Source organism: Dipteris shenzhenensis, chromosome 32 (genome assembly GCF_047967505.1).
Source record: "Dipteris shenzhenensis isolate YYH24624 ecotype China chromosome 32, Dip_SZ_1.0, whole genome shotgun sequence".
NCBI lineage: Eukaryota > Viridiplantae > Streptophyta > Polypodiopsida > Gleicheniales > Dipteridaceae > Dipteris > Dipteris shenzhenensis.
This window is the reverse complement of record NC_141627.1, coordinates 10,513,197-10,539,233: the sequence shown is the minus strand read 5'-3', so window position 1 is coordinate 10,539,233 and position 26,037 is coordinate 10,513,197. Positions and strand designations below refer to the sequence as shown.

The window sequence follows — 26,037 nt, the reverse complement described above, 5'->3', positions numbered from 1 at the left end:
TGTGATGAATTTACGTCGTCGTCGTCGTTTTCTTCGTCTTCTTCTTCGTCTTCTTCATCTTCTTCATTTTCATCGTCTTCATCGTCTGCTTCACCATCGCCATAGCCATTTTTCCTGCTTCCTGTTTCCTGCTCCTCCCCCCCTCCCCCCTCTCTCGCTGCTTTCTCCTCCCAAATTTCCCCCTCCCTCCTTTCTCCTCCCAGATTCCCCCCCCCCCCCCCCCCAGCTCCGATTCCTCTCCTCCATCCCCCCCCCCCCCCTTCATTGCACAATTTTCGCTCCTCCTCCCCTTCTTCTCTCCCCTCCATAAGCCCTCTCCTGCCTCTTAATGCAGCAGCAATTGCTTCCCCCCGCCCCCTAGGGTTTGGCTCGACCCCCTGATTCAAACTTTTCCCCACTCCTTCCCTCTTTCCCCCCCCTCCTTGCGTATTTTTCTTCCCCCCTTGCCTGCAGCTAGCTGCCAGCTCCTTCCCTATCATGCGCGCTGGGTTTTTCACTCTCCCGGGCTTCTTCTCTGCTCGCCCGATGCTCTTTCCCCTCTGGACCTGGCAATCTAGTCTGCATGAGGTTCCCCGGAAGCGCAAGCAGGCTTTCCACCGGATAGTCATTCCCCTCCCAAGCCGTCTTTAGGAGCTCCATGGGTGATGGAGGATGCGCCGTCTTGTCATCTCGCTATCCACTAGCTGAATTTCGCAACTCCGACGCGTGCCACAGGGAGCAAATTAGGGGTACTCGGGACTGGGCGGCTGAATTTTCTTCTTTAGTAGGGTTCGCTCCGATTACGGAACGTACTCCGTTGCTAGTATCAGATGATGGCAACAGTTGCTTATGGCCTTCCGTAGCATTTAGTGAGATGGAGCCTGGTCGTTCTTCCCAGGTCGGGGAAACAACAGGGAATGATGATGATTACAAGCTGAGGGAGCAGGATCTCCGTAGATGTGATAAGAATACAGACGGTTCGTTGCCTTCCAGCGACGGACAGAATCTTATGACCGAGCAGCCTGCCTGCGAGCTCAGAAAAGACCCAGAGCAAGAGGCAGTTGCGTGTCTTCGTCATGAAGGATCAGGAGAAGGGGGGAAACAGCGTTCTTTGTCTGAGGAAACCGGAAAAGAGTTTGGAGACGTTGTCAGGACGAAAGGTCGCTTTAATTCGTGTGGGGACGTTGTTAGGGAGGACAAGAACAATGATGTGGAGGAATGGGGTTGTGAAGAGGGTGCAGATAAAGGACATTTGCATGGAAAGCGGAATGTAGATATAAAAATTCAACACAGAATTTCTTATAGGGATAGTCATTTCAACGAGGCTGGTGGGGATCATGCATCAAATTCCTCTGTGCCTCAACGGGACAAACGTACCACAGTCCGAGGATCTACATTAACGGGGCATAATCGAGGTGTTCACTATCCTTACAATAGGGAAGGAAACGAAAAGGATGGTGGGAGCAAATTGCATGGTCGGGAGCACTCCACCAGTGGTCATCACAGTTCAGAGCGAGAAGCAAAGGAAAGGAAGGGTTGTGAATCGATTGATCACGATTCATTGCACTCGTCCTCAAGGGTTGGTAGGAGAGGAAAGGAAAATGGAGCGGCTTCTAATCGTTGCACTCTTGCTTCAGACAACCATGCGGGCAAAGATGAAGTGTTCCATCGTCATGGAGAGAGAGACTCCCACGGTACTAGATGGCATTACAAGTCACACGAGAGTGGGTCTAGTGTCGGCTATGTCGACTCTTCCAACCACAGAAATCTCTCTGATAGGGATGGAGGAAGGAATTCTTTTCCTGAGAAGAGTGGCTCCAGTAGTCACGGAAGAGATCATCATAAGAGCTGCAATTCCACAGATAGAAACGGTTTACAGAGACATGTTTCAGATCGCAGTGGTGGTAGAAGCCACCTCACGAGAACTGAGGACAGGCACCACAGAGAGCGTGAGCATATCAAAGATGGGAGACACTTGGAAGTAAAACCAGCCGAGAGAAAGGTTAGCCTCAAGGACTCTGCTGCTCATAACCATTGCCCTTCTGTCACTGCATGTAAGGATGATTCTAGATCCAATGAGACAGACGTGGCGATGGACTTGTCCCCTGCCCCTGCTGATGATAGTGAAGGGAGGTGTTCTGAAGTAACATGGATTGGAGCTGTTGATCCAGGTCAAGACGAGCACAGTGACTTTGCTCCTGCTAGTTCTGATGTAGAGCACGAAGGCAGAGGGTGGGTTTATATTGACCTTGACGGCAATACACAAGGACCAATGGAACTGAGCGTGTTAAAAAGCCTGTTAAGGGATGGGAAACTGCAGTCTGATCACATTGTTAGGCTTGATGGAAGTAATGAATGGGTCACAGTAGAACATGCTGGAGCAACGTCAGCAGGCTGCACTCGAGCTGTGCCCCCTCTTCCCTTGGGATCAGATGTTCTGTACCAACCAGTTCAGCCACCTGAAGCTGAGAGGGACGATAAACAACCCCTACCTGTCGTTGATGTTGAGTATGCTATTGATGAGAGGCAGGCACTTGACATCGATATTTGTGATCCTTTCACAAGTTGCCAAATTGATGAGCGTGTAGAGCAACTTATGGAAGGCTTTACTTTAGTCCCAGGCAGGGAGAAGGAGGTGATTTTGGGTAGGTATTCTTACTTTGGGTCAATGAATCAGACGTTTCTTAAGTCTCCTGTTTCAAATTGTGATTAATTTGACTTGGGTGGGATGCAGAAGCACTGAACAATGCAGCCAGGCGCGTGCATATTGAGAATGAACAGGAACTGGAGAATGAAGGTGAGTGGTATTCTGTCGTTAATTGGGTATTGATGAGAACATAACACGTAGCATCGCTGCTAATGTCTTTCCACGTTTTAGTAAATTTTTTTCCTTGTGTCCTCTTCTCAAGAAAGACACCTCCCCATATCAGGTTTCCAAAATTCTTGTCTGCCATAAGGTTGAACTGAACTTGAGGCTGTTGGATGCAGAGTCTCCACAGTTGCACGGCGGTCTTGCAGCACATTGGAAGGAGGACCAGCTAATTAGTGATGGGCATGGTTTTGAAAACTTCTGTTTGGAGTCTCAAGTATCAAAAGAGCCTGCTACAAAAATTGGCGAGGACAGTAATGCATGTATTGTTGGTTGTGCCAATGGCTTTCAAAGTGCACGGAAGTGGACTTCCAGGGGGGGTGATTGGAAATTGTTGGGCCAGGCAGAAAGTTCTGCGTTCTCAAAAGGTCAGGTAAATTATGAAAGATCAGTGAAAGGGAAAGTGGTTCTAAATGGGGGTGTTCCTCTTTGCGAAAGTAGGTATTCTGGTTTAGCAGATCCTCGAAAAGGTTCACAAGAGTCCTCCCTTTGTGAACTTTCTAAATGGAGAACGCTCGAGTTGCCACCTTGGGCTTATCGCTTCTGGGAGGTCAAGGCGGATGGCATGGAAACAAGTATCAATGTAACACCGAGGCTGCGGGTATCCACTCCAAAGTCCCAGCATTCAGTACCCATCAATAATTTCTCTACCCCCAGGGGTGGATTACTTTCTGAGGGACCAAATAAGTCCAAAGCTTTCAAGTTCAACTGTACATCTGATCAGAAGGTGGAGATAGCCCCTGTGGGCTCAACGGGCATGAAGATGTCACAGACTCTCAAGATAGTAGACTCAGGAATAGCTCCCAAAAATATGTATAATACATTTGATGGCTCCATTGAACAGCCTGAGAAGGTTAATTCCTGTGAAGGTTCTTCGACCTGCTTGGCCTCCAGTGAACTCGACTGTTCGAATTTTGAGCCTGTGAGGCACGCTCTTTTGCAAGAGGTGGATGAAAAGAGTGTCGACTATGTCAAGCCAGTCCAACAGCTCTCTAGAAAAGAGGACCTTAAATTAGAAGAAGGGGACTGGTATTACAGAGATGGAGCTGGCCATGAAATTGGCCCGTTTTCATATGCACAGTTGCAATCAGAGGTTGAAGGTGGATCCCTTCACGATGGCAGCTCTGTATACAGAAAAAGTGATGACACATGGGTTCCATTTTTCATCGCTCCTGTCCTCGAAGATATCGGCATGCCCAAATTGGATGTCAGCAGTGCCTCAAAACAAGTTGGAGTGGACAGTAAAGAAGAGCATGCAGGCCAAGGCCATGAGTTATCACATGACTTTCACCAGATTTACCCACAGTTTATCGGTTACATGTGTGGGAAATTGCATGAATATGTTATGAAGTCTTACAAAAGTCGAGATTTTCCAGCTACACTGCTTGAAGGCTCAGAGAGATGGTTTATCGACAAGCAATCGAGGAGCACAGTAGAAGCAATATACCCCCCCTCAACAGCCAATGCAACTGCTGTACCTGCAGGTGCACTGAATGTACGTAATCAGGATTTGAGCACCCGCTCTACAAGTGCTCTTCTTGAACCCAAGAGGGATGCAGATAAAGTTGATCTCAAACGGCGAGAGTCTGATATTTCTGATCGCTTGTCCTCTGCTGTGGTCACAAACTCAGGTTTGAATTCCGGATACATCTCTTGTCTAGAAATTAATAATCACATCAAGCTTTTCGAATTCATTTCAGTGTCTTGCTGATTGTCACGGTCACCGGGGAGAAACTTTGTGGGTTTAGCTTCATTACTAACCTGTCCTTTTGATGAGTAGGGTTTTCATGCGTGCAAAGCAGTAATCCACCAACACATGTTATATCGGGCAGTGATCTGGACCATCCGAAAAATCGTCGCGCAGGTAAAATGAGACGCCTGTTAGATATAGAAGATCATGCTCAAGGGAAAACCTACACCTTGGACGCAGTGGTAGAGGAGAAGGACAGTTTCCAGTCAAAAAGTATGAAGAGTTCAATGAAGAAAGATTGGGGCACATTGGAACCCCATTTACTGATGAGGGTATTCAGTTATCTAGAAGTAGATATAAAGGCGCTTGTTCTTGCTTCGGCAACTTGCAAATCTTGGAGGACAGCACTCGAAAAATTCAAGAGTGAAACCAGACAGGTTGATGTATCATCTCTGGGGAGTCTCTGTTCTGATGCTATTTTTCGCTCTCTCACTGTGAGTCTCTGACTGATTGGATGTTCTGCTTTCCATTATTTTTGTCCTCAAGCAGGGTCAAATTTGTTCTTTTTGATATTGTGTCTGTCTTATGTCCATTTTAATTTCTTATGGCCAATTGGTTTTTCTCAGGAGCATGCACACAGACTATCAAGGATTACATTAAAAGGCTGCACCAGGTTGAGTCCATCAGCTGTCAAAACTTTCTTGGAGAAGCATCGTTCAATCACAACTGTGGATGCAAATGGCTGTGATCAATTGAACGATCTTATTCAAATGTTCCCTCACATTATGTGGGTTGGTTCTGAAGCCATGCCCAGATACCAGCATGGACTAGCTGGGTCGCACCGCAAACTCAAAAGTCTGAAGCTCATTGGTGAGAGAAAAACATTGTTAATGTCAAGGCATTTAGAAGGGCTGGATGCACATTCGTCAGACGATTCAAACTACAAAGATAGGAAAGCAAACATTGAGGATGCATGCTCAGATGGGATGATAGACCCCATGGATTGTGACCCTCCCCACTCTCTTGATCGAGATTCAGAGACAAGCCAGGTAGCCAGGTCCAGTGAAGGCACAAAGCGTATGAAATTGATCAGTGCTGGCAAGCTCATAAACATAGGACCAGAGAATTCCCATCATAAGGTTGTTCATGCTATTGCAGATTCTCATGCAAGAGGTAAAGAGCAGATGGGAATGCATGCAGGCAAACACAAGGAGAAGTCAGTGTACCTTGTTGGCAACACAGTGAATGCTGAGCTTCCTTCTGCTGATAAACACATCTCCAAGATGAATTCCACCTTTGCTCTTGAAAGATATAAAAAGCTGGAAAGGGAGATGGCTTATATTCTCAAGCAGATAAAAGTTGCAGACACAAACAAATTTTTCTTACATCAGGTGACGCATCCCCATACTTCTATTGGTGGATATGCTTGGGAATTTCTTGTGTAACATCACCCAAATTCGATTTCAAGTCTTTCAGTTTTTGCTTAAATGCATTTCATAGATCATGGAAACAAGCAGAGAGAGTTGCACATGTATCTTAGTTTTGTCTTGAATAGTAATGCAAGGGCGATGATGTTTGGCATGCTGGTATCCAGGTTTCAGATGGCAGAAGTATATCACCTAGTTGTCGTCAGGTCTTGCCATTTTCCGAGATTGAGGAGAGATTACGAGGAGGGTGGTACAGTGGGAACAAGGGCGGGCTCACTGCGTTCAAGGATGACTTGTTTGGTCTGTGTAGGAAGCTTTTGCGGTATGAGGCCTTGAGGGCATATTTCAAGTTACTTTGTCTCCAGTTTGAATCTTCTTGTAATCCTTAATTCTTCTTTGTATACGTAGATGTTCTGAGTTTCCTTATTTTCAACAGCTCATTAGTGGACAAGGGTAAGAACTGCAAGGTCGACCAAACTGTCTTCAGACTTACGTACCGCCTTGTTGGTGAACTGGAGGAGAAAACCACACCCTCCAGAGATGTTTCCAGTGACAAATCACTGAAGACAGAATACCATGATCACCAGTCTGGTTCTTCCTTGGTTCGAAGGAAGAGGGAGATGGGAGATGGGTTCGGGAAACAGGGGTTGGCAAAGAGGAGAAAGGGTTTAGATGAGAGCAGTATGGACGATAAAAGTGAAGAAGGACGGAGATTTGGCAATCTAAAAAGGAAACATGAGAAAGTGTTGGAAACAGAAACTTCTGGAACTGATGGGGAGGATGAGAATCTGCTTGAAGATGATGAAGAAGAGTGGGAGACAGAGACTTCTGGAACAGACGAGGATGAATCTGAGACAGAGATTGATAGTGGGTCTGAATCTGAGGTTAGGATTCAGGGTGGTGAGGGGCGCTCATCAGAGGATGAGGGAAATTGTCAAGATTGGAGCAATCGGATTTGGGGTGCACGAATGACAAAAGCAGCAATGGTTCCTCCTGTCACCCGCAAGTACGAGCTGATTGAAGAGTATGTAGTCGTGGCAGATAAGGTTGAAGTGAACAAGCGAATGGGAGTGAACTTGCCAGAAGGTTATGAGGAGAAAAATAGGGGAGTGGAGTTTTCTCACCTTGAAATGCCTGAGGTCAGGGAGTTCAGGCCAAGAAAACGTGTTCATGATGAGGTTGTGGAGCAGGAAGTTTATGGTATTGATCCCTATACACATAATTTGTTAATGGACTCTATGCCTGTTAATATGCCACATTTTTCAGATGCAAGAAGACACCAGCTCATTGAGGAGGTATGCACATTAGACTCTTGTTAAAACACTGGTGTCTTTCAAGGTTTTCTGGACATGGTGCTAGGGCTAAACTGCTGGACTTCATTGTATGCAAATTATAGGATCTCCTCAAAGCACTCAACCAAGAGGCAAGGCACTTGACAGGAAGTGGGCAAGCACCCAACAAGTACCCTTTGGAGCATGTTCTAGAAAGAGTAGTGCATCAAGCTAAGGACTACGCAACTAAAAGTTTCTGTTTGGCTCTTGTAAGGAACATGCGGAATAGACCTAAGGATAAATATATAGCCTACAGAAAGGTAATCTGACTCCATTATTGTTTATTTTTTTCCAATGTACATAGGATAGCAAATTACTCCAACCTAAGGTGGGAAGTTTCTTTTTGTTTGGTTTAACTAGATCATTTTGTTTCTCAATGAGAGAAGGTGTGGCTAGATCAAAGCTCTACTGATGACCTTATGTATGTATCTGTATTCAATTTGGGAGGTCCATTGTGGTTGTATTAAAGCTTGGCTGGTTAGCGCATGCAATTGGTTGGATTGAATTACTTACGATAAATGTGGTGTCATCTTGTATTTCTTGTGCAGGGGCTTGGTGTCGTTTGTAATCATCAAGCTGGTTTTCAGAAAGATGAATTTGTTGTAGAGTTTTTTGGCGAGGTATCACTTGGTCCTGATACATACAACCCAATTGAGATTTATGTTGTAGATGTCAAGTACTCAATGGATAGGGTATCTGCTTATGCCTGGACAGAGTTCCTGTTTCGGTATTGGAGAAATACAGCGCCATGTGTTTAATTTTTGCAATTCTCTAGTTGGAGAAAATCCTGCACGCTTTCTACTTCATGTGTTTCTGAATAATCTGTCTCTGCCATATCAGTGGACATGCAGATTTCAACTTTATGAAGCTTGTGTCCAAATTGTGGCCTGCTATATTGTGAGGGTTCTGTATATCTGTGGCAGTGCGTTTTTTATAAGGAACCTTTCTAAGACTTTTTGCCTTTGTGTTGGTTTAATTTTTGTGTTCACAAGCTACTGTAGTTTGGATTCACCTTTTTGATTAGCCTTCATGCGAGCTTTCATCATGCTTTGGAGTCTTTACAGTTTGAAGGCCTTCTATTATGGGGGTCTCATGATATAGGTGCAAGCCAGATGTCTGGAAGCTTAATGGTTTTCACCCATGTTTGGGTGCCTTTGTGGGATGCTTAGATGGTGAGAAAGATGGCACCCTTTGTTTGTTTTCTGAGAAGTTGGGGATGTTCCTGCTCCATGGGTACCTCTCAACACACGAGGACTGTGGCCAGTCTAATACAATAGCTCCCTTCTCCTAGGCATTCCTTTGAATCGACCAAATTGAGCCATTGCAATTCAAGCAGGAGGAATATTGTAGGCTCTTTCTGCATAGACCCTCTACTATTTGTAGGAATCTATAATAGACCCTCCACTACTATTAGGAATGGCATCTCTTAGATATGAAGACCATAAGAGTAGGTCTTTTCATGCACAAGTGTATCCTTTTAAGATCTTTTTTCTGAGAGCAGCAAATATGCACATGGTCAGGTAAAGCAGATGGCTGGAATAGCCCCCTTCCCTTAATAAAGACCACACATGCCATTTCTCATAATCACGATCAACAATATCACAGTTTTAAGGCTATTGTGAGAGAGAGAGAGAGAGAGAGAGAGAGAGAGAGAGATATTAACGTCCACAGGAGGCCTCGCGGGCCCATGGGACAAAGTACGGAATCAAGTAACTCATACAGACCACTGTGGGCTGGGGCAAAGGGCTGGCTAAGGCCCTTGCCGATTGAGTACTAAAATGCTATATTAAAGTGCTCAGAGCTAGAGTCCCAAGTGCATGAATTGGCTCCACGTATCCAGGCTCCATGGTGGCTGTCTGATGAGATGCAAAGAGCTCACGTATTTGCATCTGTCGGGCTGTCTCCCGTGGTGGAGGAGGGTGTGTTCTCCTCGATCTCTGGATCCAATGGGCTATGTCAAGGGTGACGCCTCGTTGGGCGATCTCCCCTGAGGAGAGCTGAAATAGGTCGAACCTCAATCGTGTGTGCTCTCGTCGCCTGTCGCGTCGTGTACGGTCTCTGTGTCCCTCGTCCAGCAATGCTGTGTCGGCTCTCTCCATCGATCCATACATCTCTCATGTCGGCTAGCTCCTCCTCCTCTACCCTAGAGTGCCCTGGAGCTGTGTCAAATGCATAGAAATCCGTGATCTATCTCTGTGCTCGGTCTACCTTAGTGCCCTGTGGTTCAGTGGTCCCACCCTGTTGCTCTTTGATATGTCGTAGTAGTGTCTCTTTGTGTAGTCACATTTCCATCAGGTAGAGCCCAGTACAGTCTATTAATGTCCATGGCAGAGCAACTGGTCTATGGGACAATGAAAAAACCATTTAGTACATCTCCTTAGGGAGGGCACATGGAAGCTCTCAAGGAGTGCAAAACGAACTCCAGTTATTTAGAAATTAGAATACCTACGCAATACTATGAAAAACATAATCAGCCGTACATCAGTTTAAGGCTAGAGTCTTGGTTTGGATTTAAATTCTTTAACGATTGTTATGCCTTCACGTATACTGCTCATTTTTTATCCTTACTAGCAGCCTTGACCTTGGGCTAATTCCGTTGCCTTATTCTTCAATTGAACTCGTGTGAGTTCCTCAGCTATCCATACCTTAGTCCTATCCAGAAGCAAAGAAGCTTGATTGTAAATTTTGTGTGATTTGCATAATGATAGCATGTCCTCTAATATAGTTGCTATGTCATCATCATCTTCAACCGTCCATTCAATGCTAGGCATGGCTGCTTTGACATGTGCTAAGTTCCATTGAAAAGTGTCTATGGGACCTGAGCAATACAAAATCCTCGTACACAAAGACTCCTCCCTTGGAGGGGAGGGTATTAAGAGAAACTACCTTTATGTCTTAGGCGAGTTCCTGTGCTTGAAAAGCTTATAGACAAACGTTCCTAAAGCTGGGGGTGACCCGCTATGTAGCATATCAGCCAGTCTGTTCTGTCCCTCGAGAAGAGAGCTAAATGCTTTCCGGATGTGAGTATAGTAAGGGTATATCATTACCATGTGTTCTTCAGTTTTTGCCATTCCCTGGTCACATAATTGGCCATATTCTGCTCTCTTTTGGCGTATCTTTCCATCCTCCTATTTCAATCTGCAGCTGGTGTGATCGGGTGCGAAGTGAGGCCAAAGCTCTTCGCTTATGTATTGCCATAGGTGTGCAAATGTACTTCTGCGTGGCTGTTTCTCTTCCTGTATAAGTAGCCCAATATTCGGGGCTAATAAATGTACGGTAGTACTCAAACTTATCTCTGTTTTCAGCTGTTTGCCATTTCCTGTGTAGTGCATTCAGCAGGTCATGATGAAAGGCATCCTCATCTACCTCCTCTGGAGAGTAGTCCAAGTACCTCTCTACCTCCCATTTTTGGAACCATTTTTTTAAATCTAGTGCCCAACCAGATGCCAAAATCTTATCCTTATTCGTCTTTTGGGACTTTTGACTTTCTACCCATGCCCTCTTTGGCAGCCTTTCATTATTCATGCGCTTGACCTTTGTGATGTATTTGAGTACTCTCTTCAAGGCATGCAACTCTATGGGTATGCATCCTGTCTCTTGGAGTAGGAGAGAGTAGGGTGTGGTAGCCTTGATGCCAAGGTGTCTTCTAATGAAAGATTTCTGCATTTTTTCTACATCATTCCATTTTGATGATGGTATACTCCCCCCCCACACCTCTACCCCATAGAGCAGTGTTTGTACCACATATGCCCCAAAAATCATGTTTCGTACTTGCCACCTTCTTGTGTTGGTATTGCTGCAGTCATTTTCAAATTGATAATACTTTCCTCATCTTGCATCAATTCTCCGTTGCACACAGCTGCTCCATTTGTTATTGGCTGGAATTTCAATGCCTAAGTATTTGAATGAGTGCACTGTATCAACAAGTTGACCCATATATGAGATTGAAGGGGGATTACTTGGCTGTATAGTCTTGACTATCATGAGTTTAGTTTTGGAAACATTCACAGCCAGCCCACTTTCCGAACAAAACATGCTGAGGATATCCATCAGTTGTTGCATCTTACCCTCACTATTAGTGAAAACAACCATATCATCCGCATAAAGAAGCAAGTGAATCTCAAAATCTGCTAGGTAGAGGCTGGACAACCCTCTTGTACGTGCTTCTGTGTGCATCAGTTCCTCAAGTCTATCAATGCATAAACCAAACAAGGTGGGTGAGAATGGGCATCCTTGTTTGACCCCCATATTGCTATAAAATTCTTGTGACATCCCATCCTTACATTTTAATTGGCATTTTACTTTCTCATTAAGTCTAAAGACAGCAAACCTTATTTCCTGAGGCACTTCTATGCATTCCATTCTCTCCCATAGCACATCCCTAGGCACCGTATCGAATGCCTTCTTAAAATCAATGAAGCAACAAAAGAGTGCCTTCCCCTTAAGGCGGCTGTCCTCCATCAACACTCGGAGAGTAACTAGATGATCCACAGTGGAGTGTTTGGGCCTGAAACCTGCTTGTCCCATTGCCCTCTTCCTTTCTTTCTCTGCCCAAGCACTCAGCTTTGCTGTACTATATAGCTTGGCTAGAGTAGAGCGTACCATAATGATTCTGTAGTTTGACACTTGATTGCGGTCACCTCCCTTGTAAATTGGCTTGATCCAGTTCTCTTGCCAATCGGTTGGGAAACCATACACGAATGCTTGGTTTAGTGCCATTACTATGTGCCTTTGCGTGTGTTCATTGGACCACTTAATGAGTTCTGCTGTGAGGTGTATAGTGTCTGCTGCCTTCCCATTTGCCATTTTCTTTAGGCCATGTCACCACAATGTAAATATCCTAAGTCAAAGTACAGTTGACCATTTATTTGATCATAATTAAAGAGTTTTATATGTGTTAATTATGGTCAAAGAGTTATTTTAATGGTCAAAGGAATGACTACGGTCAAAGATACTTGACTCTAGTCAAGTAAACCTGACTTCGGTCAAGGAGACTTGGTTTATTACCAATAGGGTTAACTGCGGTTAACCAGAGAACCACAGAGCTGACTACGGTCAGAGAGTGTTGACTTCGGTCAACAAGACTTGGCATGCGCCAAGAGGGTTAACCCCGGTTAACCAAGATGTGCCAACTTCGGTTGGAGAGACTTGGCTATAATTAAGGCGCCTCGACCCTTGGTCAAAGCTCTTTAATTATAATCAAGAGTGTTGACTCCGGTCAACCAGAGAATAAATATATATTTTATATATATTTGTTTAGATGTGCACATGTGTTCAGTGGGGACGCCCACAGTGACTAGAATTAGTCCAGAGTGTATTATTTGCATGCAAAGCGCTAACAATTAATGGGTGCCTTGGTGGTGCGCTTTAATTAATTGTTGCAAGTACTAGGAAGAATTATTTTTCCTAAGCGTAACGGGAGCCTGACAAGCATCTAGGAGGCGGTTCGTGTGACCGAGAGCTTTGAAGGCTCCAGAATGGCCCTTAGTGAGCTTGAAGCTCTTGTAATAAAGTGGATTTTTCACGTTTTGAAATGTAGAGGTTACCAGACAGCTCTACGCTGAACTTCTGTAACAGATTTTCTCTCATGAGTAAAAACCTTCGGGGGGGTCCAGCCGGACGTTTTGTCTTGGGCCCTAGTGCATCTTCAGAGAGAGGGAGTGAGGGAGAGCTTATGAAAGCACAATTATTGTCTTTTATGAGTGGTAATGGCTGTCTTTCAGTAGCGAGTCGGTTATATTGGTATCAGAGCTCAGCCTCCTGATTTTTTAAAATCATGACGGTCTTGGAAGCACCTGGAGAAAAGCCCTTTTTGGAAGAAGAGAAATCTTTAAAGCTGCGTGTGAGTCAAAGGGAAAAAGCGGCGAAATTTGTCGCAATGCTAAAATTGTCAACAAGAGCATTGATGCCTTGGGGGCAATACGTCCAGACACAAATGGAAGGAAGTCGCGAAAAAATGCTTTGGCTGAGTCTGTGATCCTTCTGATAATTGACGATGTGCGAAGCTAACTGAACGAGATTGATGCCTCCAGCAATGAATTGCCGTTCCAAAAGCTTGCACGAAGGCTGTGCTAACGACGAAGAAAATGCTTATGTGACGCCTCTGATAGAGATTTCTAGACGACGCGTCACTTGACGCTGTGAGCATAGGAGTTACGACTTATGCTAAGGACTGGTGCATTGGAAAGGGGCGCTTCCTGTTTTCCCGCGATTGCGAGCAATTGATGTGGAAATAGCTTGTGCACCAAAATTGGCGACGTGAGAATAGACCAGCTCCGAGCTACGGTCACCGAGGCACGGGCGGGGCACTTTGCAGAGGCGTTGCTGAAGAAAAAGGGCGCCGGCGTGACGTGCGATGTCCATGAGCCAGCCAAGGTTTGAACCTTAGGCTTTGGCTGATGTGGCAGCCAGCGTGGCAGCCCAGGTGACGTGGCAGGCAAGGCACCAGCTGACGTGGCAGATGAGCAATGGGCTTGATGACGTGGCACTGACATGTGGCAGACAGCTCAGCAGATGACGTGGCACCGGCACTTGGCAGACAGCGCAGCAGATGACGTGGCAAGACACGTGGTAGGCTGATGTGGCAAACCAGTGGTTAAATTAACTCTGGTCAGAGGTCTAGTTAACTTGACCCAACCAGACCAGTCTGGTCACTGTAACCAGACTGTGACCAGTCCAGTTAGTCCAGTTGCAAGCTAACCAGACCAGAACCAGTCAGTCTGGTTAGAGTAACTAGCCAGTTACTCCATCTGGTTACTGTTCTTTTCAAAAAAAAAAAAAAAAGAGAACAGTTGCAGAGATTGTTTCTGCTAGCAATTTTCACCTACTTGTCAGACTTTTACTGTCAGAAAAGCAGCAGAAAAACAGAGAAAACAGAGAAAACAGAGAAACTGTCAGAAAAGCAGCAGAAAAGCAGAGAAATCAGAGATTTGCAGAAAAAGAGTATGCATGCCTTTGAGCAGTGAAAAGAGGGAAAAACAGATGCCTTTTTGAAGCCATCTGTAGCAGCCAGAAAAGGGCAATATAGTTGTTGTTGCTTTGGCAACTGTGTGGGTATATGCCTTGAATTGACAGCCAGTACTGGCATAGATTGTGAATGCAAAACACCTCTTGTTGAGGTATTTTTCTGTTGGAAAGGCAAAGTTAGTTGTGCATCAGTTACCTACACGGTGTGAGAAATTTGCAGATGTCAGAATATGGATCAATCACCTATCCAGTGGGATTCACAAGATAGGGATGTACATCCAAGACAGAAAAGTGTGCCGCAAACTCAACAAGAATTTGAACAGATGGTACGCACTCGTATACAAGAGATGGAAAATCTCAAAAGGGATCCAAGGGCTCAGCATTTGTTTCAAGCAGAAGCTAGGCCTAATCCAGTATATGACGTGCCAATGCCAGAGGCACACTCTCGTGTACAGTCTGAGAAAGAGAGATCTCATAGGAGACGGTCCCATAGTAAAAAGAGATCGAGGCATCATCACCGATCTCCTAGTCCATCACCTTCTACCTCGAGTTCGACTTCTGTGTCTTCTTCTTCCTTATCAGATAAACCATCCAGGAAAAGAAGAAAACACAAGAAGTCTAGGAAGAGAAAGACGTCCAAAGAGACCAAGGAATTTAAAGAGGGAGGAAAATCTGTCAAGTTTATGACCTACAATGGACAGTATGGTCATACAGACAAAGCATTGCAGTTCATCAGATAGTTTGATGCTGCATTCGGTACAGAAAAATTTTCAGAATCCTCCAAGTTAAGAATGGTCAGTTTGCACTTGACAGCAACAGCTAGTGCATGGTGGAGTGCACAGACCACAGATGGGTCAGTCCCAAGGAAGTGGAAGGACTTCAAGAAAGCCTTCTAGCAGCAGTTTATGCCTAAACAGTTTAGAGACCATGTTCTTCAAGATTGGGACAGCTTGCATATGGATGCAGGAGATACAGTGGATGTGTACAACCAAAAGTTTTGGGATGCTTATTTGCAGGTTGCACCTTTCAAAAAGATCTCCAAAGGCACCCAAATGAGAAAGTACAGAGTAGGTCTCACTCCAAGAATTCAGGCAGTAGTGAATGCTTTGGGGGCAAAGAATATTCAAGACCTTATGCATTCAGCTTCAATAGCGAGTCTTGTGCCGCTACAAGATCCATCTACAGTGCCATCCTTGCATGCAGGACGTGCTGATAAAAAGAAAACTGATTTTTCAAAATCAGAAAAGAAAGAGTACCCCAAGGTTGAAAAGAAAGGGTTTCAGCCTCAGAAGCCGAGGGGTACTCAGTTTTCAAGAACTTATAAGGGCAAATCTCTATTCACCCCTGAACAGATAGCAGAATTCCGTAGAGATGGGAAATGCTTCAGGTGCGGCAAAGAGGGGCATGTGGCTGCCCAGTGCCCAGAAAAGCCTTCAACTTCGAAGGGAAAAGAGGCAGAGAAGCCACGAGGACCGCAAAAGCCAATGGCGGGGGGAATTCCTGACATACTGGGTCATGCTTTGAACCCAGAAGAACGAGAATTACTGCTATCATGGGGCAAAGTTAGAGACCAGCAAGCGCTAATTTTATTTGATCCAGGGGCTACTGATAATTTCATATCAGAGGATCTAGCCCTGAGGCTGGGAATAAAGACGGAGGAGTTAGGCAGGGCTTTGGATGCTGATCAGATATTCTGTGGGAATCTTGTGCCAGTTACTCCCTTGATAGGGAAGCTCCGTCTTCATGTTCAGAGTTATGTGGATCAGGAAGACTTCTTCATTTCTCCACTGAAACATTATGATGTAGTTTTGGGGCCTTGGTTTCATCGCAAGGCAGTGAAGTTGACTCTTCCTGAAAGAGTGCTGGAGTTTGTGCATAGAGGGAAAAATCAGCGTTTAATTGCTAGGAATAAAGGGGACACTATCCCCATTGTATCTGATGTTTCATGTGGTAAAGCAATAAAGTCTGCAATTTCTGCGTACATGGTTTTTGTAAAAGAAATGAAGGAATAGAGAGTGTGAGAGCAAGAGAGTGTGAGAGAGTCGTAAGCTGAGAAGCAGTAGTTGCTCAATAGAGTGTATTATGAGTGCAACACAAAGTAGTGTAGATAAGGTTTTGTCATAGTGACAAAACCTTAGTAGTCACTAACCATAGTTAGTGAACTAACTGCAGTTAGGGGGAAAAACCTCTAAAAGAGGGAAAAGTGCCCCTAACTAACTTATTATATTACATTGGTCACTGCTGAATTATAGATATAATTCCAACACCCCCCTGCAGTGCCAATGTCATGTACAAGGCTGATCAATCACCAAACGGATATAAGTTCAGAGCACTGCGAAATGCCTCGAACTTCTCACGTGGTAGTGCTTTGGTGAAGATATCTGCAACGTTGTCATGTGTGGACACAAAGATCATACTGATCTCTCCTGCATGTAACTTAATGAAGGAATAGAGAGTGTGAGAGCAAGAGAGTGTGAGAGAGTCGTAAGCTGAGAAGCAGTAGTTGCTCAATAGAGTGTATTATGAGTGCAACACAAAGTAGTGTAGATAAGGTTTTGTCATAGTGACAAAACCTTAGTAGTCACTAACCATAGTTAGTGAACTAACTGCAGTTAGGGGGAAAAACCTCTAAAAGAGGGAAAAGTGCCCCTAACTAACTTATTATATTACATTGGTCACTGCTGAATTATAGATATAATTCCAACACCCCCCTGCAGTGCCAATGTCATGTACAAGGCTGATCAATCACCAAACGGATATAAGTTCAGAGCACTGCGAAATGCCTCGAACTTCTCACGTGGTAGTGCTTTGGTGAAGATATCTGCAACGTTGTCATGTGTGGACACAAAGATCATACTGATCTCTCCTGCATGTAACTTCTCTCTGACGTAATGATAGTGAACCTCAATGTGCTTCGTGCGAGCATGAAACACTGGATTCTTTGCCACTGCAATGGCACTCTGACTATCAGTGAGAATTGGAGAAGGACCCTCCAAAGACAGATAAAGATCAGCAAATAAACGTCTCAGCCAGACACATTCCACTGTTGCTGTGAAAGCTGCCCTGTACTCAGCTTCACATGATGAGGTAGCCACTGTAGATTGTTTCTTGCTTAGCCATGAAATGCAAGATTTTCCCAAAAAGAAACAATTGCCACTAGTGGACTGCCTAGTGTCATAATCACCAGCCCAATCTGAATCACTGTAGGCATGCATCTGCAAGTCACCCCCCCTGGGAAATAGTAAGCCAAAAGACTTGGTGCCTTGCAAATAACGGAAGATGCGCTTAACTGCCTGCCAATGCATAGTTTTAGGGCTGTGCATATACCTGCTCACCTGAGATACTGCAAACTGAATATCAGGCCTAGTATTGCAGAGATATATGAGGCATCCAACAGCTTGACTGTAAAGTGTGGCATCAACTGATTCTCCTGCATCATGCATGGTGAGTTTCAGCCCCGGTTCCATAGGAGTAGATATGGGCTTACACTCTTGCATGTTAAATCTGTCCAAAAGTTTCTGAACATACTTGGACTGAGACATAACAGTGCCACGTCTCTCATGAGAGAATTGGATCCCCAAATAAAAATGAAGCAGCCCCAAATCTGACATATCAAAGTGGGTCTGCAAATCAGTTTTGAAATCTGCAATTTTGTCGTCATTAGACCCTGTGAGCAGTAAGTCATCAACATAAAGAAGGATGACTAATATTTCCCCCCCATCCATCTTGATGTAGAGGGTGCTCTCAGTAGGACTATTGTGCAGCCCCTTGCTGGTCAAAAAGGCATGTATCTTGGCATACCATGCACGAGGGGCCTGTTTCAGCCCATATAAAGCTTTATTAAGCTTGCAGACTTGAAGTGCATTTGCTGTAATTTCAAAACCCGGAGGTGGTTTGACATACACCTCTTCCAGCAAGTCCCCATTTAAGAAGGCTGTTTTGATGTCCAACTGATGAACATTCCACTCAAAATGTGCAGCCATTGCAATTACTGATCAGATGGTGGTCATCCGGGATGTAGGAGCAAAAGTCTCTTCATAATCTATGCCCTTTTTCTGAGCATAGCCTTTAGCAACCAGCCTGGCTTTATATCTGTCAATGGAGCCATCTGGCTTCCGTTTGACTTTAAATACCCATCGTGTGCCAATAGCATGTTTACCCGGTGGCAAGTCCACAACATCCCAAGTCTGATTTTTGACAATGGACTGCAACTCATCGTGCATGGCATTCATCCAATGCACATTACCTTGTGCCTCTTCAAATGTGGCAGGCTCCTCTTCATCAAGGAGAGTACCTGCATATGCTGATTCCACTGAATTAGCACCTTCCATGTGCCTTGCTGCACTGCGAGTCCTGCCAGGTAATGGAGCATCAAGTTTACTCTCCCGGAGAGTCTGTAACAGCCAGTTTGGGACTGTTTTTGCTGCATGTATGTCTGCAATTTCTTGTTGTACCACTTGTTCCACTTCCTGTGGAGGAGGCATGACATCCCGTGGCGGAACTGAAGCATGTGAAGGTTGCTGTAAATTCTGATTTGGATCAGAAAAATCAGCAGGGGAACCCAAAGCAATCGGTAGCAACCCTTGAAATACATCTTCTGAAGGTGAAGGCATTTGAAAATCAGCCTGAGTGTAAGCTGAATTTTCAGAAAATATTACATCTCTACTTACAATGATTTTGCGTGTAGCAGGATTGTAGAGACGATACCCCTTGCTTTCTGCACTGTATCCAACAAATATGCATTTGATGGCTTTATCCGACAATTTGTGCCTAAATTCAACTGGCACATGTGCATAGGCAAGGCATCCAAAGACTCGGAAGTGATCCACTGAAGGCTTCCTGTCATTCCACACCTCAAAAGGAGTTTTTGTTTTTAAAGCCTTAGTGGGAGCCCTGTTCAAAATGTAATTGGCACACATCAAACCCTCTAACCAGAATTTATGAGGCATGTGTTTGCTTTTCAGCATACATCTGTCCATCTCCATGAGGGTTCTATTTTTCCGCTCAGCTTTGCCATTTTGCTGAGGGGTCAGCCTGACTGTGAGCTGATGCATAATACCCTTTTGTTTGAGAAAAGCATCAAATTCTGCAGATAGGTATTCCCCACCTCTATCCGTGCGTAATGTCTGTATCTTGAGCCCAGTTTCATTTTCAACCATGGCTGAAAAGTGTTTAAACACTGTGAACACTTCAGATTTCTTTTTCAGCCCATAAACCCAAGTAAAATTGGAGTAGTCATCAATAAATGTGACAAAGTAGAGATGACCACCCAATGAAGGAGTCCTCATGGGACCACAGACATCACTGTGTATAAGCTGCAATTTGCGAACAGCTTTAACTGAACCATCCTTCTTGAAGGGAAATCTATGCATTTTACCTAAAATGCACCCTTCACAGGCATGTGGAGGAGGTATTGCAAGAGGTGGCAATGCATCAACCATTGAAAATTTCTGAAGTGTCATCAAGCTGTTGTAATGCATGTGGCCATATCTGGCATGCCATAATTCTGCATTTTGCATGGCAACTGTAGGGGAAGAAATTGCCAAAGCATGAGCTGCTCTTTTCTAAAAAATATCAAGCTGAAAAAGCCCACGCAGCAGAGTACCAGATAACATTAAGGCATAGTTAGCTTCCCTGTCCCGGACAGCACATTTGTCATCCTCAAAGATGACCTGAAATCCATCTCTGTTAAGAGTGGACACTGAAAGAAGATTTTTGGTTATGCCAGGCACATATAAAACATCAGAAAGTCTGAAAATTGAGCCATCAATTGCAGTGAGCTCAATTTCTCCTGTGCCACGTACTGAATATGAGGAGTTATTGGCACAAGTGACTTTCTTACCAACAGGAGGTGGATGCAAGGAAGTAAAAAGAGACTTCCTCGAAGTGATGTGCTTGGATGCACCGCTGTCAAAATACCATATGTTCAGTGTTTCATCAACACTGAAAGCAGATGCATCTGAAGGAGAGTCAAAACTGCAAGTCAAAAATGCATAAGTGTCATCACTGCATGAAGCTGTACTATCCCGAGCATCTGGAACAGCCAACCTAGAATCAGAAATGCAAGATAAAAAGGCATAATCTTGACCAACAAAGTTGGCTGCAGCATCCCCACTGTCAGATGCACAAGGGGCTGAATCTGAAACAGCCATTCCTGAGCTGTTTTTCTTTTCCTTTGCAATCCTTTTCCTGCATTCTGCTATGTGATGACCTGGCTTTTTGCAGTAGTGACAGAAACCCTTCTTTTTGGGCTTGCTTGCATCACTTTTAGCCTTTTGTGAAGGCTGTCCTGGCCCACTGGAAGGCTGATTTGGTGCTGTTTTTGCCTGTCCCTTTGTTTTTGATTTGAATTTTGAGAGCATGGCTTGTTCACCTGCACGTGAAGCCAAATTTTTCCTGGTCTGCTCTTCCTGAAGCAGAAGTCCTATCAGCTCATGAAAAGAGAGAGGATTTGCACCCCCCCTCAATGATAAATTCAGCGAAGTATGAAAGCTGAGATAAGACTCAGGAAGAGAATTCAGAGTGGTTGTAATCATCTCTGAATCAGGAATAATTTCATCTATATTTAACAACTGCTCTCTGAGATCCTGTAGCTTAGTGAGGTGGGCTGACATGGAGTCACCCTCCTCCATATGTGTATTGGTCAACTCTCTTTTTAAAAAAGATACCCTGGCATCATTCCGTGCTGCATACATGCTTTCCAAAATATCCCACGCTGCCCTGGAGGTCTTACACGACCGGATATGCGGAATGATTGATCTTTTCACTGAAAGAGAGATGCAAGACAAAGCTAAGGCATCTCGTGAATCCCATCTCTTTTGTTCAGGAGTATTAACTGTAGCTGCACCAACAACTTGTCCTGCAGCTGCACCTTGTGCACGACCTCTTCCACCTCCTTGGTGAGGAGGGGTAGCAGGTGCAATATCTGCTGGTCGGATTTCATCCCCATTGACATAATCCCATAAATTGCGAGAAATCAGAATATTACGTACCATGAAACTCCAGAGGGAGTAGTTGGTACCATCCAATTTGTCTTCCTGAGAAAGACCACCGAACTGAAAATCATTCTGATTTTGATGGGCCATATCTGAAAAAGGAATTGAAGCAGATACAAAGCTGAATTCCCTTACTGGGAATAAAATGCACAACTCCCAAAAACCACACCCGAGCACGGGCTGTATAAGCAACTTAGATTTCTGCACTTGAGCTGTCAGAAATCTGTCCAAGCATAGAACACTCTCCAAAATCTGCCAAAAGTGTTCCAAACACTCCAATAAAGGCAGTATATACTGAATTCTCCAAAAAATGCTCTCCAAACACAAAAGCCCCAATTTGTGGCTAGAAATTGCAGCCAGAAAGGGGTAAAAATGCCAAAAGCCCCAAATCTGCAATTTTAATACAAAAGCCCCAAATTTCAGAAGAATCTGCAATTTTGCTCTTGTGATAGCTTCAAATTTGCCCAATGATTGCAATGTCTGCAATCTGTAACAAGGCCCCAAATGTATTGCAGAATACCTAGCCAAACAATGGCTGTCTGCAAACTGAGCCTGCCAAAAAATCACCTGCCAAAAATCTCTTGTCCAAAACCAAGGAGATACCTGCTGCTGTACTGAAGCAGATTCAGTACAGATTTACTGTACTGAATACTGTACGGAGATGCCGTACAGTTTGTACGGCACCGTACGGCTGGTACGTCGTTGACAGGTACGGATGAAGGAGATGGAGATGTACGGCGCGCAGGTACGGTGAACAGGTAGGTACGACGGCGTACGGTATATGTCCACGGTGTACGGCGCTGTACGGTGTACGGCGCGCAGGTACGGTGAAGTACAACGCAGATGACGAAACTTCCGAATGAAGGAGATGGTACGAGGATGTACGGCGGCAGCAAATGGCGATGTACGGCGGCATCAAATGGCGATGCCTTCGTAAGGCTTCCGTACAGTCGTACGGACTGTACGGACGAATTGGAGCGGGCTGGAGTTCGAGGTAAGGCTCTGAAACTAGAGGGAGCAAGGAGCACCAGGCTCTTGGACTTGCTCTGATACCAAATGAAGGAATAGAGAGTGTGAGAGCAAGAGAGTGTGAGAGAGTCGTAAGCTGAGAAGCAGTAGTTGCTCAATAGAGTGTATTATGAGTGCAACACAAAGTAGTGTAGATAAGGTTTTGTCATAGTGACAAAACCTTAGTAGTCACTAACCATAGTTAGTGAACTAACTGCAGTTAGGGGGAAAAACCTCTAAAAGAGGGAAAAGTGCCCCTAACTAACTTATTATATTACATTGGTCACTGCTGAATTATAGATATAATTCCAACAAGAAAAAGAGAATGAAATGCATGTTGAAATGAATGATGCAGACAAAGATAAGTTTCAGTTTCTTATAAACTTTAAAGATTGCTTTTCTGATACTTTGCCAAGGGAGTTACCCCCAGAGAGACCAGAAGATCATCAGATAGAGTTAATGCCTGGTAGTGAGCCACCAAACAGACCACCTTATAGAGTCAGTGCGACTCAGAGAGAGGAGATTATGGCTCAGGTACAGGATTTGCTGTCCAAAGGGTTGATTCAGCCCAGCTCGTCTCCTTTTTGTTCCCCTGTACTGTTAGTACAGAAGAAAGATGGTTCATTCCGTATGTGCGTCGATTATCGTGCACTGAACAAAATGACCATCAAGAATAGATTCCCTATTCCGCGCATTGATGATGTCCTGGATCAATTAAATGGAGCTTCAGTTTTCAGCAGGATAGACTTAAAGAGTGGCTATCACCAAGTGAGGATACAGCCTCAGGATGTGCACAAGACAGCATTTCGCACTACATTCGGGTTGTATGAATACTTAGTGATGCCTTTTGGGTTGACAAATGCTCCAGCCACATTCAATAGAATGATGGATCGCATCTTCCGAAAGTACAGGCATTTTACGGGTACTTTCTTTGATGATATCTAAGTTTTTTCTAAGACAGAAGAAGAGCACAGAGAACATCTTGCTATAGTGTTTCAAGAGCTGAAAAATCATCAGCTCTATGCAAACAGCAAGAAAAGTGAATTCTTCTTGGAAGAAATCCACTATCTGGGGCATATAATATCCAAGAATGGGATACAAATGGATCCAGCGAAGATCCGTGCCATTCAGGAATGGCCAGAGCTGAAAACTGTGCATGAAGTTCGAAGTTTTCTAGGCCTGTGTTCTTACTACAGAAGGTTTATCAGACATTTTGCTGATATCGCAGCTCCATTACATGACCTTACTAAGAAAAATGCAGCCTTCACATGGGGAATATCACAGAAGAAAGCATTCAATACACTCAAGGAGAAGTTGACTACAGAACCTATTCTTGTAGTCCCTGATCTTTATCAATCTTTTGATGTTGATTGCGATGCTTGTGGAGAATGTGCTGGGGCTGCATTGCATCAGAATGGTCATGCAGTGGCCTATGAAAGCAGGAGACTTCGGGATGCAGAAAGATATCTAGGAATCTATGAGAAAGAGTTATTGGCTGTAATTCATGCCATCCATACATGGAAGCACTATCTTTTGGGTGCAGATTTTACTGTCAAGACAGATCACCAAAGTCTGAGATACTTTTTGACTCAGACCAAGCTTTCCGAGAAGCATATGAAATGGGCAAACATGCTGTCAATGTATCATTTTCAGATTGTCCATACCACAGGAATTCGGAACAGAGTAGCAGATGCCTTGTCCCGAAGACCCCAGGTCAATAATGTGACTATTGCTTATCATCAGGACCTGGAAGGCATGAGGGAGCAATATTCTCGTGATTCAGATTTTGGTGAAATTTTACAGCAAATGCAAGAGGGGCAATCCACCAGTCACTATTCCCTGAAAGATGGGTATCTAATGAAAGATGATTGCCTATGCATCACCCAGGAGATAAGGAAAAAGATTTTGGAGGAATGCCATGCACCTCCCTATGATGGACACAGAGGAATTACAGCAACAACTCTAGCTCTAGAGCGGTATTTCTTTTGGCCAGGGATGCGGAAAGATATACATCAGTTTGTTACTGAATGCCTTGCGTGTCATTCCCGTGCCTCAGGCACCATCATGGGAAAGTATTACAATGGACTTTATTTTTGATTTGCCGAGATCAAAGTTAGGGAATGATGGGATTTGGACTATCATTGATAGATTCAGCAAGCAAGCTCATTTCATTCCGGTTCGCAAAACCATAAAGGCAGATCATATGGCTAAGCTTTTCATGGCACAAATTTTTAAACATCATGGTATGCCTAAGTCCATTGTTAGTGATCGAGATCCCAGAATGACCAGTCTATTCTGGAGAGCTTTATTTGATAACATGGGGACGAATCTGAATTTTTCTTCTTCTTTCCATCCCCAGACAGATGGTCAAAGTGAAGTAGCAAATTCTACAATTTTGGATATGCCGAAATGCTATGTGGGTGACCAAAGTTCAGACTGGGAAAAGTATCTACCGTTAGTAGAGTTTGCTTACAATAATACAGTACATAGCTCTACAGGGAAAGCCCCTTTTGAGGTCATATATGGGAAGGTGATTTTACCACCTATATTGAGGACCAAAGATGAAATATTTGCAGCTGATCAGTTTGTGAGAGACCTCCAGACAGCTTACAGCCAAGTCCGGACAGCAATTGAAAGGTCTCAAGAGAAACATAAAAGAGCTGCAGATAAGCATAGGAGACAGTTAGATCTCAAGGAAGGGGATTGGGTACTTTTGAGGTTTGAAAAAGCGAGGCTCCACAAGTTTAAAGGCAAACAGAAAGTGTATGCAAAGTTATCTCCCAGATACTATGGCCCTTTCAGGGTTACAGAAAGAATAAATGAGGTTGCATACAGATTAGCATTGCCAGAGCATTGGAGGATTCACAATGCATTCCATGTGAGTCTTCTAAAGAAATTTCAGGGACCAGAGCCTACAGAACCAGTATCAGAGGATCCACCAGAAGTGGATGAGCTGGAGTAAGTTCTTCAGCCAGAGCAAATTGTGTACCATACTGTATGTAAAGGCCCTCAGGGTAAGCAGTTTTACAGGTATCTTGTAAAATTCAAGAATTATACGGCATTAGATGCCAAGTGGATGGACAAAGACATGTTATCCGATCATCCACAGCTTTTGGATGTTTACAAGGAAGCTTTTCAGTTGAGGTCAACTGAATAGAAGCCGAAGGGATGTCACCACAATGTAAATATCCTAAGTCAAAGTACAGTTGACCATTTATTTGATCATAATTAAAGAGTTTTATATGTGTTAATTATGGTCAAAGAGTTATTTTAATGGTCAAAGGATTGACTACGGTCAAAGATACTTGACTCTAGTCAAGTAAACCTGACTTCGGTCAAGGAGACTTGGTTTATTACCAAGAGGGTTAACTGCGGTTAACCAGAGAACCACAGAGCTGACTACGGTCAGAGTGTTGACTTCGGTCAACAAGACTTGGCATGCGCCAAGAGGGTTAACCCCGGTTAACCAAGATGTGCCAACTTCGGTTGGAGAGACTTGGCTATAATTAAGGCGCCTCGACCCTTGGTCAAAGCTCTTTAATTATAATCAAGAGTGTCGACTCCGGTCAACGAGAGAATAAATATATTTTTTATATATATTTGTTTAGATGTGCACATGTGTTCAGTGGGGACGCCCACTGTGACTAGAATTAGTCCAGAGTGTATTATTTGCATGCAAAGCGCTAACAATTAATGGATGCCATGGTGGTGCGCTTTAATTAATTGTTGCAGGTACTAGGAATAATTATTTTTCCTAAGCGTAACGGGAGCC

At 44.2% G+C, this 26,037-nt stretch overlaps 1 protein-coding gene across 1 annotated transcript in view; it reads left to right on the top strand.

Annotated features, from left to right (window-relative positions):
• Positions 1 to 274: 274 nt before the first annotated feature.
• The window catches only part of SDG2 (SET domain protein 2), a 69,424-nt gene continuing 43,661 nt past the window's right edge, over positions 275 to 26,037 (top strand). The window contains exons 1-9 of the mRNA XM_087370758.1: positions 275 to 2,624; positions 2,714 to 2,776; positions 2,968 to 4,479; positions 4,629 to 5,032; positions 5,165 to 5,929; positions 6,133 to 6,287; positions 6,402 to 7,260; positions 7,362 to 7,556; positions 7,845 to 7,916. Coding sequence (XP_087226884.1) covers positions 638 to 2,624; positions 2,714 to 2,776; positions 2,968 to 4,479; positions 4,629 to 5,032; positions 5,165 to 5,929; positions 6,133 to 6,287; positions 6,402 to 7,260; positions 7,362 to 7,556; positions 7,845 to 7,916 — 6,012 coding nt within the window. The 5' untranslated portion in view covers positions 275 to 637. The remainder of the gene's footprint in view (positions 2,625 to 2,713; positions 2,777 to 2,967; positions 4,480 to 4,628; positions 5,033 to 5,164; positions 5,930 to 6,132; positions 6,288 to 6,401; positions 7,261 to 7,361; positions 7,557 to 7,844; positions 7,917 to 26,037) is intronic.